The sequence below is a fragment of the Ictalurus furcatus genome, chromosome 6 (assembly GCF_023375685.1).
Source record: "Ictalurus furcatus strain D&B chromosome 6, Billie_1.0, whole genome shotgun sequence".
NCBI classification, from domain to species: domain Eukaryota; kingdom Metazoa; phylum Chordata; class Actinopteri; order Siluriformes; family Ictaluridae; genus Ictalurus; species Ictalurus furcatus.
The window spans coordinates 33,353,474-33,368,709 of record NC_071260.1 but is presented as its reverse complement, the minus strand read 5'-3'; the positions used below and the strand labels follow the sequence as shown (position 1 = coordinate 33,368,709).

The window sequence follows — 15,236 nt, the reverse complement described above, 5'->3', positions numbered from 1 at the left end:
TGTACGTGTTAGTAGACTCGGGCTTGAGCAGAACGCGGTCGGCTGTGTCGGTAGACTCGGGCTTGAGCAGAACATGGTCGGCCATATCAGTAGACTCTGGCTTGAGCAGAACGTGGTCGGCCATGTCAGTCGACTTGGGCGTGAGCAGAACTTGGTCGGCCGTGTCAGTAGACTTGGGCTTGAGCAGGGCTTGGTTGTCCGGGTTAACAGACACTTGGGACAGTAACTGGGCTTTACAGTGGATCTGTGGAGCTGAGACCCCCTCCTGAACCTTAGGCTGGAGCTCTGGGGCTGGGGCCTCCCTGTTGACTGGCTGGAGCTCGGCAGGTGAGCCCACCTCGTGAGTCTCAGGTTCGAGCTCTGAGGTCGCCAGGTTAACCTCAGGCTGGAGCTCCGGAGCTGAGACCTCCCCGTAGGTCTCGTGCTGGAGCTCTGAGGCTGCCATGTGGACCTCTGGCTGGAGCTCGGCGGGTGAGACCTCCTCGTGGGTCTCAGGTTCGAGCTCTGAGGTCGCCAGGTTCACCTCCGGCTGGGGCTCGGGTGCTGAGACCTCTGACGGGAGCTCCGAGGTCACCCCGTTGACCCCGGGCTGGATCTCTGCACGGGCTCTCCGGTGGAGTTTCTTATGCTCCCAAAAGCTGCTCTTGAAGCATTCATGAGAGCAGTAGAATGCTTCCTGGAGACCCAGTTTTTTGCAGGTAGGGCATTGTAGCTTGGTCTCCCTCCTGTAGCCCTCAGACATGCATGTTGGTGCCACCTCCACCACGTTGGCTGGAACCTGAAGCGGATCGGTGGAGGCTGACCTGTCAGTCCCCTCATAATAGAGGTTAAATGGCAGGTCAGGCTGGGGCTGTCCATTGACTCTCCACCCCAGTAATTCCAGACCATGAAGCTGCCCTGGCTGCGTGAACTCCTCCATAAAAAGTTCTGCAAATTGAGTGACATCCTGGAGGGCAGAGGACCCAGTGCTCACCAGCTGCTCCACCCAGTCACGGGCCGGACCGCAAAACCTGGACCTGTTTAATAATTCCAACAACGTATCAGTGGTAGACTCAGATCTATTCAGATCCTCCACTGTCCGAATTAAATACTGTAATGTTTCTGTGTTACCGCGTTGTTCAAAGAAACACAAACCGTCGTTGTCACATTTTCTAGATTTAATTACTGCTCCCTGATTACAAACTGATTCCCCACAACACTTTGACATTTTTAAACCAGTTTTGAAAATTTAAACAAAACATTTTGAAACAACTATGGTTATAAAAAAAACTAGTAAAAATAACACAAACAGTAAACAGTATTGAATCAACAATTAATACAAGCAAACACACAGATGTATGAAAACGTATTGTACAACTCACCTGAGTTTGTTTTTTTTAAGTATGTGTACAACCTGCTTTAACAAATCCATCATCAGGTTTTGGTTATGACCAATGTGACCATTCTCTCCAGCATGGAGTCTCTGTGTAGCTATAATATGTTTATGCGAGATGGTGTGTCGTTGTAAAGTATCCATCACAGATTGATTATAAACACTCTGCTTCTTCTCAATGCCGTCCTGACACTCCTCGATGACAGCAAAACGCTTTTCAAGGTCCACAATATGCCCCTTGATTGTCATGAAACCGGTTTGTATTAGCTCAAATAACGCTCTGTTGTCTTTAACAGCCGGTGACTCACGACTGTAAACTTCTTGGTCTGAAGGTAGAGCCTCAGAGTCGTTGTCTTCCGCAGTCAGACATTCGCTGACACGTGTTTCTCCATGAGCCTGGGAAAATGCACAAGCGTCCCACGATTCAAACAACTCGTGATCCCAGCTCAAAACGGAGTCTATATCGAACTATTCAGAGGGAGCTTGTTCATTCACAACTGACTCTGAAAAAGTAAACATGAGTTAGGAAACCAGTACGAATTAGGAAGATAAAACTCTCTTTTTTTCAAGACATACTACATACCGTCTTCCGGCCCGGGGGAACAACTTGACCACTTATGTTCAGGCGTTGTAGGTGTCACTACGTCTGTGTCTCTCAAACAATCATCAGTCGGAGCATGTACCTGAGCGATCGTAACTGTTTTACGTTTATTCCTTCTAGGCTTTGTCGATATACTCCGGTCGCTAGCACCCACCACACAATTTTAGAATTCTGGAGCGTCGATCTTGTTTACAAGATTTGACAATCCTTGAGCAATAAACAAACAAACATACAAAAACGTAAGAAACAACATAAGATCGCATTTAAAAATAACCGTCAAATAACTAAGTATTACAACACTTACTGAGCACGGGTTATTCGACCTGACTCGCGGAGCCGCTCCGCCTGAGTTCGACCCTTTATGTAAAATAAAAGCATAATCATTCTAAACATACACAACACATCATACACAGGCACGAATACTTATAAATAATAACACATGTATGTACCGCTTGCCTTGTGCAGAAATTTTATTTCCTCAACGATGTCCAGAATAGACACAACGTCAGCATCACCTGCAGCGCTAGAGACCTGTTTAACCATTACAACAGTCCCATGATTCGTTTATTAATAAATAAACATTCTTAATAATGCATAATAATAATAATAAAACAACACTTACTGTTACGATAGACAGACATCTCCTATTCCTCAAAATAAAAAGCCAAAGTTTCCTAAAGCCATTAACACCCCAGACGCTAACTCATTAACATAAACAAAGTGATAGGACTATACCCCACCCCTGGTCATAAATTAAGTGTACCTACAGAACCGTCGATCAGGAAAACACAAAGAATCATAAATTAGGTTCACATACAGAACAGTCTGCTAGAGTCATAAATTTACGCGATCTACAGAAACTGTCTGCCGGTGAAACACGTGTAGATGGGCGGAGTGTATTGAGAGAGAGAGCTGAATTGTTTTTTAACCTCATTCCTGCTTTATCCAGCGATCGGAAGACATCTAGCGAAAATTTGTCTTCTAGTTTAAACAATACGTGCGATTCTTTTAGTCAAAACTTTAACATTTTAACTCCTAGGGTTATATTTAGAAGGTATGTAATACGCTCGATTCTTTTAAACAGTTTTTTTTAAAAAAAAAAAAACCTTTTACCTCCTAAAATTTTTATTCAAAGTCAACCCATTCTCCCACAAAATTTAATCAACAATTGTTTTCATTTATTTCACAAACAAACATTCTGCTCATATATGTTCACATTCAACCATCATGCTTTTTCTAACAATGTAGTTACACAAAATGAAATCCCCCACACAGCAACACACACATATACCCAATATTAACCATTTGATACTCTTTTTCTTACATAAGACATATTTCACCTAAACCATCCTTAAGCTTCAAATAAAACAATACCACAACAAAGTAATTTCAAAAAACAAACATTCTCTTATACCACAAAAAGGTATACATTTGTGTGTGATTAATACTGGGAGAAACACATTTCACAACAGTCTCGTTAACATAAATACATTTGTTGTGGGAGATCCCCCCACACCCCCTGGAAAGGAAGGACACGTCACAAACATACAGGTGCCAGAATGACCCATTGATACAGTCGATAGGGTTACCCCTCAACCCTGGTCATAGATTAGGTGTACCTACAGACCTGTCGATCAGGGGAGCACAAAGAGTTATAAATCAGCACACAACTTTGATTGACAGTTTGACAGAAAGTGTATGATATAACTACCGAACAGCCTGAGCTAATATTAGAAAATATTAGAGTTCAATTGGTGGGTTTGAATTATATGTTTTAATCTAAATGCCTTAAGTTTATTTTGTATTACAAAATGTTATTTTATTTTTATTTTATTTTGTATTGTTTATATAAGAAAGTACATTGTGTTAAAGCCAGATAAAATTGTACAAGGTGTCAAATTGTTTAACAATTATGTTAAACATGTTACTTTAAGTAACTTTAATGTTCCTATACTGTAAGTTTGCAGTATATACAGTGTTTACATCAATAGAGAACTGTGAATTACTGAGCATCATCTCTTTAACTAGGAACAATAATTATAAAAGATAAAATTGTGTGGTTTTTAAGTGCACAAGATCACACAATTCTGTACTATACCTTTATTTACAGACTTGATTAATAAGAACCAAATCACACATACAGGAATGTAAAATCACATCATGTCTTTGCAGTGTAAGTGTTCATCATAATCCTCTGCATGAGCTTCATTCCACATCAGGATGGTTATTGTTAGGATTCTGGACTATATAGACTTTGGTCACTAGATGGAGACATTTTTTTTCTCCTTTTTTCCCACGTTAACCCACGTTATTGTTTTCACCTGACCCCGATTTACTAGATTATTTATACTCTCCATTTTCTTTGTTCAATGCTTAGTCTTCATGTTTTTTATGTGAATACATTGCCGCACTACTGCCCTTGCCGCTTCCACCACAGCCACCACTGCCACCGCCACCGCTACCGCTGTTGTGTTTTGCTTATTACCTTTTTTGGACTTTACATTAATCTGTACACAGTTGGATGCAGGGGTGTCACTAGGGCTAATCATTTGGGGCTCGAGTGCATTTTACACCGTACGCTTATTTTACCCCAGGGCTGTTTGCGTATAATGATGTCTAAGGATCAATATGGGTGGGAACCATTCCTTTGAAAATCCGGCCAATGTTGACATGATTTCATCACACAATTCCTGCACATTTTTCAGGTGCACTTTAATGCTGTGAATCTCACATTCTTCCACATCCCAAAGGTGTTCTACTGGATTTAGATCTGGTGACTGGGAAGAACACTGAAGAACATAGAACTCATTGTCATGTTCATGAAAGCAGTGTGTTATGACATTTTTCATGCTGTTTGTATCATATTCTGACCCCCATCTGTGTGCCTCAGCAGAAATCAAGATTCAGACCAGGCTACGATTTCCAGTCTTCACCTGTCCAGTTCTGGTGAGCCTGTGCTCTCTGCAGCCTCAGCTTTCTGTTCTTGGGTGACAGGAGTGGAACTGGACGTGGTCTTCTGCTGTTGTAGCCCATACACCTCAAGGTTCGACGTGTTGTGTATTCTGAGATGCTTTTCTGCTCACCACAATTGAACACAGTGGTTAACCTAATTACTGTAGCCTTTGTGTCAGCTTGAACCTGTCAGGTCATTCGCTGTTGACCTCTCTCATCAACAAAGAAGTTTCCATCTGCAGAACTGCCCTCACTGGATTTTTTTCTTTATTTCAACATTCTGAATATTGTTGTGCATGAAAATCCCAGGAGCTCAGCAGTTATAGAAATACTTAAACCAGCTCATTTAGCACCAACAATCATGTCACGAACAAAATCACTGAGATCACATGTTTTCCCCATGCTGATGGTGTATGGGAACGTTACCTGAAGCTTCTGGCCCGTATGTGCATGATTTTGTGCATTGCACTGCTGCCACATGGTTGGCTGATTAGATAATTGCATGAATTAATAGGTGTACATGTGTTCCTAATAAAGGGCTCTTTGAGTGTAGATACTTGATCGAAATCTGGATTTTAAAATGTGAGTTACTGAATGCTGAAAACAAAGAAATTGGACTTTTAATGAGACTAATTCAAAACCAATAAAGACAGATATACGGTTGTCAACCTGGTATATAGAATTATTATTATTATTATTATTATTATTATTATTATTATTATTAATAACAATAATAATAATTATAGTAATAATGCTGTAATTTCTAAACAGTTAATGTAATATTTTTGTTAAACCCCTTGAATTAAAGCTGAAAATCTATACTTCAATCACATCTTGACTGCCTTCTTTCAAATCCATTGTGGTGGTGTACAGACGCAAAATCATAACAATTGTCATTGTCCAAATACTTATGGACCCAACTGTTATGACCCTATGCTTCAAAAATAAATCTGTCCAGCAGAATTTATGATACAGCTAAATGTGCAGGGACTGCAAAAAGTTTGAGAACCTGTGCTCTAAAGAACCTTTAATGGATGTGTAATGTTTAGGAGTGTATGGTCAAGAGGGTGTTGAAACTGCAGTGTAAATGTTTTTGCATGTACAGTTGAATTGTCTCACACACACTGCAGATGTCAGCAGCAGAACTCTGATCAGATCCGTTCTCCCGTGCTGGAACACACACTGCACCATCATCTCAGCGCGCAGTGCCATAGGAACGGTGTAAAAGAGCAGGACACAGTGCACGCTTCAGGGGAAGGTTTAAAAATGAAGTTAAACTCTTCGATGGTGTGGAATTGTGGACAATATCATGGATCTCTCTCTGCACTGCACGTATGATGCAGTGAAACTTCAGAAAAAGCTCTAAGATAATGTGTAATTTTCTATTTTTGCCTGAAATCAAGTCATTTGTAGCTGTCTTGTGAACCAAGATATTTAACTCAATAATATTAAATGTTGTACTAGAAGAATTTATGGTCTGTGAACCTATTATGTTTTTATTATGGTTTTATTGGTTGTTTGTTTTACATACATGGGCTATATGTTTATTCATTTTATTTATTAAGGTGAAGTAGCTTGAGCTGCATTTTTATGCATGAAAAGTGCTATATAAATAAAGTTTATTTACATAATAATGTCAATAAAATCAAAATATAAAACTAGTACAGATTTGATATTTAAACCTTTATTTTTGTCAGAGTGTTTATTGCGTCCATCCTTCATCGTGAGTAGTTCCATTTCACCCCTCCTAACCACCAGAGGCAGTATCATTAACACCTGGATATTCTGGAAGTCGTACAATAACAGTGATGTAGTGCTTACTGTTAGTGCCCAACATAAACATCACTTTCTCCTGCCCTCCCAACAAATATCATGCATTGATCCGGCCGCGTGGCTTCTAAGGAGCACTTCTCCTCCATTTTCCCCTCACACAACCACAGCTAATAGCACTAATAGGTCAGAAGTAGAGATGCACTGATGTTCCGATACTGATTATCGGCCGATAAAGGCTATTTTTCACGCTATGTGCCATCGGGTGAAACTTTAAAAACATCCGATGGTCAGGGCCAATTATATCCTGTCAATCAAAAGAGGGCGGGAAAACACATGGATTGCGTGCTGTGTGTAAAGATGATGTCTCTTGTGTGGAATGACGACAAAACTGCAGTGTGTAATCTCTGTAATCTCTGCACTGATAAAGTTTTACACCGGACGCTGCAGCAGTGAAGCGGGAGTTTCAGCGTCGAGTCTATTTTTTTTTTTATCGCGCTGCTCGCACTGAATTAAAGCATCAGTACACCGTTTAAAGATTTAAATGAAGATGAGTCGACAAAAAGTAGTATATATATATATATATATATATATTGCACAGAAAAATATATTTGTAGAGTAGTAGGCATAAAGCAGGCATAAAAGGCAGAACTATCGGTATCGACCGATATCACTCTGAATATTCGCTTATCGAACAAGTCAGACGAACGTCATGAGTTCAAACCCCAGCAACACCAAGCTGCCACTGTTGGGTCCTAGATCAAGGCCCTTAACACTCAACTGTTCAGATGTATAAATGAGATTCATGTAAGGATAAGGGCGTCTGCCAAATGCCATGAATGAAAACACAGTTTACAGAAACCATTGGGTTACAGTAAGTAGTAAGTCAGGTGTTAGACACCACCCCTGGCAGGTATTTGGGGTTCATGGATCTACAGGCTCCTCAGCTTCACAGTTCTGTAGAATGACCCTAACAAGCAAAACACAACAGCAGTGGTGGAAGGGGCAGATGCAGTGGGGCTGGGGCAGTAGTGCAGTAAGGTACTCATATGAAAAACACTAAGATTAAGTAATGAATAAAGAAAATGGAGAGTATAAATAATCTAGTAAATCGGAGTCAGGTGAAAACAATAACACAGATTAACAGGCAAGTGGAAAAAGGGAAAACACAAATGCAGAATGTCTCCATCTAGTGACCAAAGTCTATATATTCCTGAATCCTAACAATAACCATCCTGATGTGGTACACACACACACACACACACACACACACACACACACACACAAACACAGAAAAATGACATTTAGTGACTCCTTGGCGTGTGTTAAATATTCCCTCATCTCTTCATACTCGGATTTCAGGATACGATGAGCCTCTTGCTCTTGCTCACACTCCTAAAACACAGCCATGGAGCAGAAGAGGTTTAAACTTTAGTAATTGTTGTTGACATACACAAACAATTATACACAACTTTACTAAAAGAATGATAAATGAGGCTCACTGTGAGTACTCACATTATTGCTAAAGGAACTGTTAATGCAAGCATTTCCTCACCATTGTTATCATGTGACACTTCTTGTGTGCCTCACAGAGCGCTTCCACATAATCCTGCACGGAGTCTTGCAGCTTGTCCGAGTCAGATGTCAGGTGGAAGTTCTCTTTCTCTAGCTGAGCACTGGACTCCAGCACCTGCTTGTACTTCCTCTCAGCTTCAGCCAGAGAGACCTGCAAGTTCTACAACCAAAACATGTTGGCTTAATTTACTTCTACACACACATTCAGACACTTCTGAGGATTCATCTCATCACTCATTAGAACAGCTTGAAGTGGTTTCGGGATAAGAGATAAAATGTCCCAAAAAACCTGACATGAGAATGGAAACACACACACACACACACACACGGAATAAATCTTACCTTCAATGACTCCTCGTTGTGTGTTAAAGTTTCCTTCATCTGATCGTACTGAGACTTCAGGAAACTGTGAGCCTCTCGCTCCTGCTCATACTCCTAAAACACAGCCATGGAGCAGAAGAGGTTTAAAATTTAGTGCTTACTTTTCACCTTTTCAAACTTTTTGAAACTTTTTCAAACTTGTTCCAGAGTGTGTGTAAATCTACTCATAAGAAGACTAACTAATGTATTCCTCGAATTCATCAGCTTCAAATTATATAACTTGCATGAATTACTGCAGGTTTATATATGGAATATTCTGTCACGTATTACTAATAATATTATATAGAATTAAATATTTTTACTGGGATAGGAGTGAGTCAAAATGACTTCCGTTTCTGCCTTTCAGTCCTTAAGTAGAAAATATGCTTCACTTTTTATGCGTACGCTAGGAACAGCGTACAGAACGCGTGACGCAAATGTGATCAGCAGAGTACGCGCGTACTGTACGCACTCCGCCCGATTTTTCTAATCACGTGTACTTTGTACGCGCAGGTCGCACACGCGGATTGAATTCTTTTGCACTATTTAGTTGTTCCACAAGGTGGAAACAGTGCCGTTGACTCTCAAGGCAGTTGAAGAAAAAAACTGAATAGACGGAAGAGACGGAAACGAGTGCAGGTTAGAAAGTACCCGCATTTGTATAATTCTAGCCTTAAAGAGAATAAGGATTTGCATATGTCGATAGAATCGACAATGAAAATAATCGAGAATGAATTTCATTATCAATTAGTTCATAACATGTAATTGTATTTAAATATAAAAAGTGTGTACATTTACAGAATAAAGTAACATGCTACTGTATACAAATGAGTGAATGTGTGTGTTACTGTTTGTGTTTAAATATAGTGATTTAACTTGCTTTAATGCTTTAAAACTTGTGGACAATCAATTGTTTTTTTGTTTTCAAAATATAATGTTATTTTTTTTTAAATCCTTTGCACAATGTATAGCATAGTCCACATAGATACATTTAATACCTTTATCACAGCCTTCAATTTCCACAGTGTTTGAAGGACAACATTGGGCAGAATGTGAAATAACATGTTTTTTTCGAAAAAATACAGAAATTAAAACTGAACTTTTAATCCAACTAATCGATTAATCGAAGAAATAATCGACATATTAAACGATTATCAAAATAACTGTTAGTTGCAGCCCTAATTCTATCAGACAGCACGTCCAGCTGTCACTGCTCACGCCCCTCAGGCTCCAAACAGGTGAGCATCACTTTCACTTTGCACTGCATAGTGTGCAGATATTATTTTGTCAGTATTTGCCATATTGTTTGGTTCTCTTATTATTTTGAAAAGTACTATTTATATGAGGCTTTTGTAGCTCACTTTGGTTTTTATATCACACTCTCTGAGTATCTCACACAGTTCCTCCAACTCCCTCACTCTGTCCTCCAGTTTGGACCTCTCGCTGTCCACCGGAGCACTGGGCACCTCGTCCTTCTGATTCTTCTCCTCAGCCTCCCTCAGAGAAACCTGAAAGTGCACCATGCAAATGTTGTAATTGTTGTTTTCGTTTACACACACATTCAGACATTTCTGAGGACTGACAAAGAATCCATGGTTTTATGCATTACGGTGCTGCCACATGATTGGCTGATTAGATAACTGCATGAATGTGCAGGTGTTCCTAATAAAGTGGACGGTGAGTGTCTGAACAGACTAGCTCATTACGGTGCTGCCACATGACAATACCTAGCTCCTGCTGACAACATTTTAATACTTAGTTATCGGAGTTATCTAGTGAAGAACATTCCATTTAATCTCGTGTTAGATGATTTAACTCTTATTTAAGAGTGTTTGGGGTTGCCCCAGAGGATGTGCGGGAAGTAGAGCCTGAAGGGAGTTTTTAAAACAGATCAGGAACATTTTCCCACAGGTCTCATCCAGGACTAAAACAAAAAGTCAGCAGTGTGTCCATAATGTAGAAGTAGAGATGGAAGTGATTGTGGTTTGGGGAGTACCTCAGGGACAGCGCTGTCAGTCTCTGTGACTCTGACTCCATCCACATCAGACATCAAGTCTGACTCCACCAAAGCAGACTCTGCACACACCATCTGCACTGGGTCTAAATACAAACACAACACCACATTAACCTGCACTCATCGTTTGTATAAAAACAGAGAGAACTGTGACTGAGAAAGAAAGAAATACAGAGAGAGAGAGAGAGAGAGAGAGATGGTGTACCCTCGGTGAGAGGTGTGTCCGCGAGCTCCGCTGTTCTCTCTCCATCTTCACGCTTCTTAAAATAATAATAAACCCCTGCGGCCGTGACTGCAGCTCCAGCCGCATACAGCAGGGGGCGCACTGGAAGCTCTGCTGCCAGAGAGCGAGCTGAACTCATTAAATTCCGCATTGTAGCACTGAACTCGATTAAACAGCATGTTAGTTAGAAAATTCAAGTTAAACACTGAGACTCCGCCTTTCTGCTCATCTTTTTACAGCGGCTTCTTCTGTCGCGTCATTCCAGAATATTCTCAAGTTCCATCATCACCCAGGTTTTAGAATCAGAATCAGCGTCATTACCAAGTGCTCACACACAGGGACTTGATTAGTGAAGCTTCCAGTGTGTACACAAACAGGACCGACAGCAAGACACAATTATATATGTATGTGTGTGTGACCTTTTCTTCCTAATTATTGCATCAGTACTCCAAGTGAGTAGGCTGAGCTAATGTTTTATTTACCCTTTTAGAGTTTACGCTGATGTGGAGAGTTTGTTGTGGTCTGCTGCTGGTGGTGCATGTTCAGTAAATGTATTATTTTAATCAAGTTCATTGTATTAGGTTGTTGTGGTACAGGACATTTTTCATGATGGCTGTGGGCGCTTGTTTTCCTTTCTTTCATGGAATATGTTTTTTTTTTTTGCTGTTGTGTGACAGTTAATGATAAATGTGCTTCCATATGATTTATATTTCATTTTAATATGTATTAAGTTTAAAATGAACTGTTATTAACAATATAATTGAATGTAATAGAATACAAAGTGATAACATTTGTTATTTATATCTTTTGTATTTTATTAACATGTTTTGAGTTAGTCTCATGTTGATAGAGAGTCGGTGTTGAACTTGACTGCGAGAGGCGTGTTGTGAAGATAAATGCTGTACTGAGCTGCTAAACTGAGCTGCTAAACTGACCTGCGAGGTGAAACTGATCCAAAGGACAGAGCTGTAGTGCTGCATGAATGTGATGTGCTCTGGATGTTCCGGACAAACAAAAAGAGAAAAGAAATGATTATATTTTCCAGCTGCAGTATTTCCAGAGGTGGGAAGTAACACTCTATATACAAAAACAATGTGATTTTAAGAGTAGGTTTAACTGGCCGTACTTATACTCTTACTCAAGTTCATTTTTAATTACAAAAATGTACCTTTACTTCTCTACACTCGGTGGCGTTCCTGCGTTATTGTTAAATAGTAATGAATATATGTAGTTTTGATAATTAGTTTATATCTCGTATATTGAGGTCGCGGTTCTCGCCATACGCTGCAGTGTCTGAATGCGAACGCAACAACCCTCACTTTTAGAACGGCTCAGTCCTGGAAGATAATGACCGACGAAGCGAGCGCGTCGATACACACGTATATTTATTCTTATTTGTTTCATTTATAATGTTAAATTACTTTAGTATACTTCTAACTCTCTGTGCTGCTGTAATATGTGGATTTCCCTCTGGGATTAATAAAGTGATCTATCTATCTAGAGTCATGTGAAAAAATAAGTACACCCCATGGAAATGATTTTTTTTTAAACATATTTGGAGAAGCAAACATGTGATCCTCTGTGAAACAGTGATATTAATAAAGCTGATACTCTATCACATGATACATAACATTTACGTTTTATATAATTTTCACAATTTAAATGAACAAAAAACATCAGTCGCATGTAAAAAGTAAGTACACCCCTACATTTATCACAGTTCTACATTTCTACAGTTCTACATATCACAGTTCTACATTTATCAATGTTCTAATCCATAACATTAGAATCAGGTGTTGAAGATCAGGTTCCAGTGATTAGAACCTGATTAGAGAGTGCAGGTGGAATTGGTCTTATTTATACCCCTCTCATATCTAGTGTCTGGAGTTCCCTTTGTTATTGAGGTGTGTGGTGTCATGATGCCAAGATCTAAAGAGTTCTGTAAGGACTTCAGATTAAAGGTTGTGGATGCCTATTAGTCTGGCAAGTAATTTAAAAATATCTCCAAATTATTTGAAATACATCGTTCCACCGTACGGAAAATCATCTACCAACAGCACAGATTTCACACGACTGTCGATTAGTCCAGGACTGTCAGTCCCAGCAAATTCAGCCCAAGATCAGACCGTCTGATGCAAAGAGAAGGTGTGTTAGTCTGATTGGGAGTCGATTAAAAATAATTCTGAGTTGTTGTGAATCTAGAATCGAGTGCAAAGTTTAGATTGGACTCTGATCAGAGGCGAGACTAGTTCAGACAGTTAATTAGCTGATTAGAGTCATCTCAGGTCGACATTTCTGTATTATAAATTCTTTATTCTAATATTTTGAGATACTGGATTTTTCACTTCCGTGAGCTGTAAGCCGTAATCATCGAGATTAAAACAAAAAAAGCTTGAAATATTTCACTTTATGTGTAATGAATCTAGAAAATAAGTTCCACTTTTTGAATTAAATTACGGGAAAAACAACCATACCACGATATTCTAATCTTTTAAGATGCACCTGTACATGCTTTTACATTTTTCTGATTCTGATTTATTATAGAGCGCTACAGACCAACTGAATAAATGATGCAGATATAATTGTGTGTGTGTGGTGGGGGTGGGGGGGAGGATCAGAGATGTGGTGTGTGTGTGTGTGTGTGTGTACTGAAAATGTTGTGTGTGTGAACAGTTTGAGAGAAACAGATGATGTACTGGAAATCACAAATCCCACCCCATGTATATGAGTGAAAGAAGGTCACTGAGCTTTGAAGAAACCGGTGTTTAAAGGGTTAAAATTCTGAAAATGAATGAATGTTGGGTAATTATGATTAGAACTGTATTATATAATATTTTCATGACCGTTTTTGGACATGGACATTTTTGTCCTCTATGGACGTATGTGTAACTTTTTTTAATTGATGCACAAGGGTTAATGTAGCTTTAATGACATCTGTGTGAAAACAAACATGCAGTGATAACTCTGTTCTCTAAACAACGCACGAAAAAAAGATCTGGCCAAGTAAACTGGGACAGAATCCTTTTCTCCAAAGCTCAGAGTATTGTGCACTGTGTTGTATTTACTCTGTTTCAGGTCAGCGGTCTAATGATTGTGTTTGTAAACAGGTGGAAAAAAGGGAGGAAAAACACAGCTGTAGTGTCAGGATGGCTGAGCGGTCTAAGGCGCCAGATTCAAAATTCAGACCTTTTCCCTGGTTAAAGGAGGATTCTGGTCTCTAAATGGAGGTGTGGGTTCAAATCCCATTTCTGACAGGATTTTTTTTATATTTTATTCCCTGTAAAAAACCCGTGTGTGAATATTAAATAAATGAAGTTAGGATTTTAAAATGTATTTTGTACGTATTCAGTAAATTAAAGATGAAGACACTCAACACTGGAAAAGTTTAAATGAGAGGAGAACTTATTTATATGTGTGGCAGGGTAAGTGATTTGGCTATCCTATTGGCTCTGCTTGGGATATGGTTTCGGCAGACCAATAGGATGAGAGCTACCCGATTATTTAAGGACCCCTATTTCAGCAAGCAGATAGGTGTCTTGGTGATTCCGAGTCCCTCGCGTCCCTGGCATTTCTGGTTCCCACTTCCGTTCAGGTACATTCAGGCTTTGTTATGGCATAATGAGGTGAACACGTCAAGGCTAATTTGTTGTTTTTATAATCTTAGAGCGGCACTGTAAAGTGATCGCAACATTTAGCCGGTGGACGAATGATATGTGTATGTATGTGGATCCACGGTACCTGTGAGTACAGTGTATCCGGAAAATATTCACAGCGCTTCACTTTTCCCACATTCTGTTATGTTACAGCCTTATTCCAAAATGGATTAAATTCATTATTTTCCTCAAAATTCTACAAACAATACCCCATAATGACAACATGAAAGAAGTTTGTTTGAAATCTTTGCAAATTTATTAAAAATAAAAAACCAAAAAAGCACATGTACATACAGTAAGTATTCACAGCCTTTGCTCAGTACTTTGTTGAAGCACCTTTGGCACCAATTACAGCCTCAAGTCTTTTTAAGAATGATGCTACAAGCTTGGCACACCTATTTTTGGGCAGTTTCTCCCATTCTTCTTTGCAGAACCTCTCAAGCTCCATCAGGTTGGATGGGGAGCGTCGGTGCACAGCCATTTTCAGATCTCTCCAGAGATGTTCAATGGGGTTCAAGTCCGGACTCTGGCTGGGCCACTCAAGGACATTCACAGAGTTGTCCTGTAGCCACTCCTTTGTTATCTTGACTGTGTGCTTAGGCTCGCTGTCCTGTTGGAAGATGAACCTTCACCCCAGTCTGAGGTCCAGAGCGCTCTGGAGCAGGTTTTCATCATGGATGTCTCTGTACATTGCTGCATTCATCTTTCCCTCGATC

General features: G+C 39.7%; 1 protein-coding gene, 1 long non-coding RNA gene and 1 other non-coding gene across 5 annotated transcripts in view; 2 read left to right on the top strand and 1 right to left on the bottom strand.

Annotated features, from left to right (window-relative positions):
• Window positions 1–7,266: 7,266 nt before the first annotated feature.
• On the bottom strand, window positions 7,267–11,018 carry LOC128609265 (structural maintenance of chromosomes protein 2-like). The gene is made up of 6 exons (XM_053627776.1): window positions 10,850–11,018; window positions 10,627–10,730; window positions 9,992–10,138; window positions 8,613–8,705; window positions 8,251–8,430; window positions 7,267–8,090 (listed from the first exon to the last, which is right to left on the bottom strand). Exons 1-6 carry the CDS (start codon window positions 11,016–11,018, stop codon window positions 7,899–7,901), a joined length of 885 nt encoding a protein of 294 aa, XP_053483751.1. The 3' UTR covers window positions 7,267–7,898.
• A 178-nt stretch (window positions 11,019–11,196) lies between these two features.
• LOC128609266 (uncharacterized) overlaps window positions 11,197–15,236 on the top strand; it is a 30,655-nt gene continuing 26,615 nt past the window's right edge. Inside the window, exons 1-3 of one of the 3 annotated variants that reach the window (XR_008386201.1) lie at window positions 11,197–11,271; window positions 11,358–11,929; window positions 13,975–13,992. This is a non-coding gene — a long non-coding RNA (uncharacterized LOC128609266). Of the gene's footprint in view, window positions 11,272–11,357; window positions 11,930–12,131; window positions 12,409–13,974; window positions 13,993–15,236 lie in introns of those variants that run through there. The other 2 variants (XR_008386200.1, XR_008386199.1) reach the window with 2 other exon arrangements.
• On the top strand, window positions 14,008–14,121 carry trnal-caa (transfer RNA leucine (anticodon CAA)). The gene is made up of 2 exons: window positions 14,008–14,045; window positions 14,076–14,121. It is a non-coding gene; the product is annotated as a tRNA-Leu (tRNA).

What these genes read in the sequence shown, in the direction of transcription:
- LOC128609265 (XM_053627776.1), bottom strand. Translation starts at nt 11,018, where the DNA reads ATGCGGAATTTAATGAGTTCAGCTCGCTCTCTGGCAGCAGAGCTTCCA. An exon ending in GGACACACCTCTCACCGAGG is followed by an intron (nt 10,731 to 10,849) that starts GTACACCATCTC and finishes GTTTGTATTTAG; the next exon opens with ACCCAGTGCAGATGGTGTGT. An exon ending in AGTGTGATATAAAAACCAAA is followed by an intron (nt 8,706 to 9,991) that starts GTGAGCTACAAA and finishes GCTGTGTTTTAG; the next exon opens with GAGTATGAGCAGGAGCGAGA.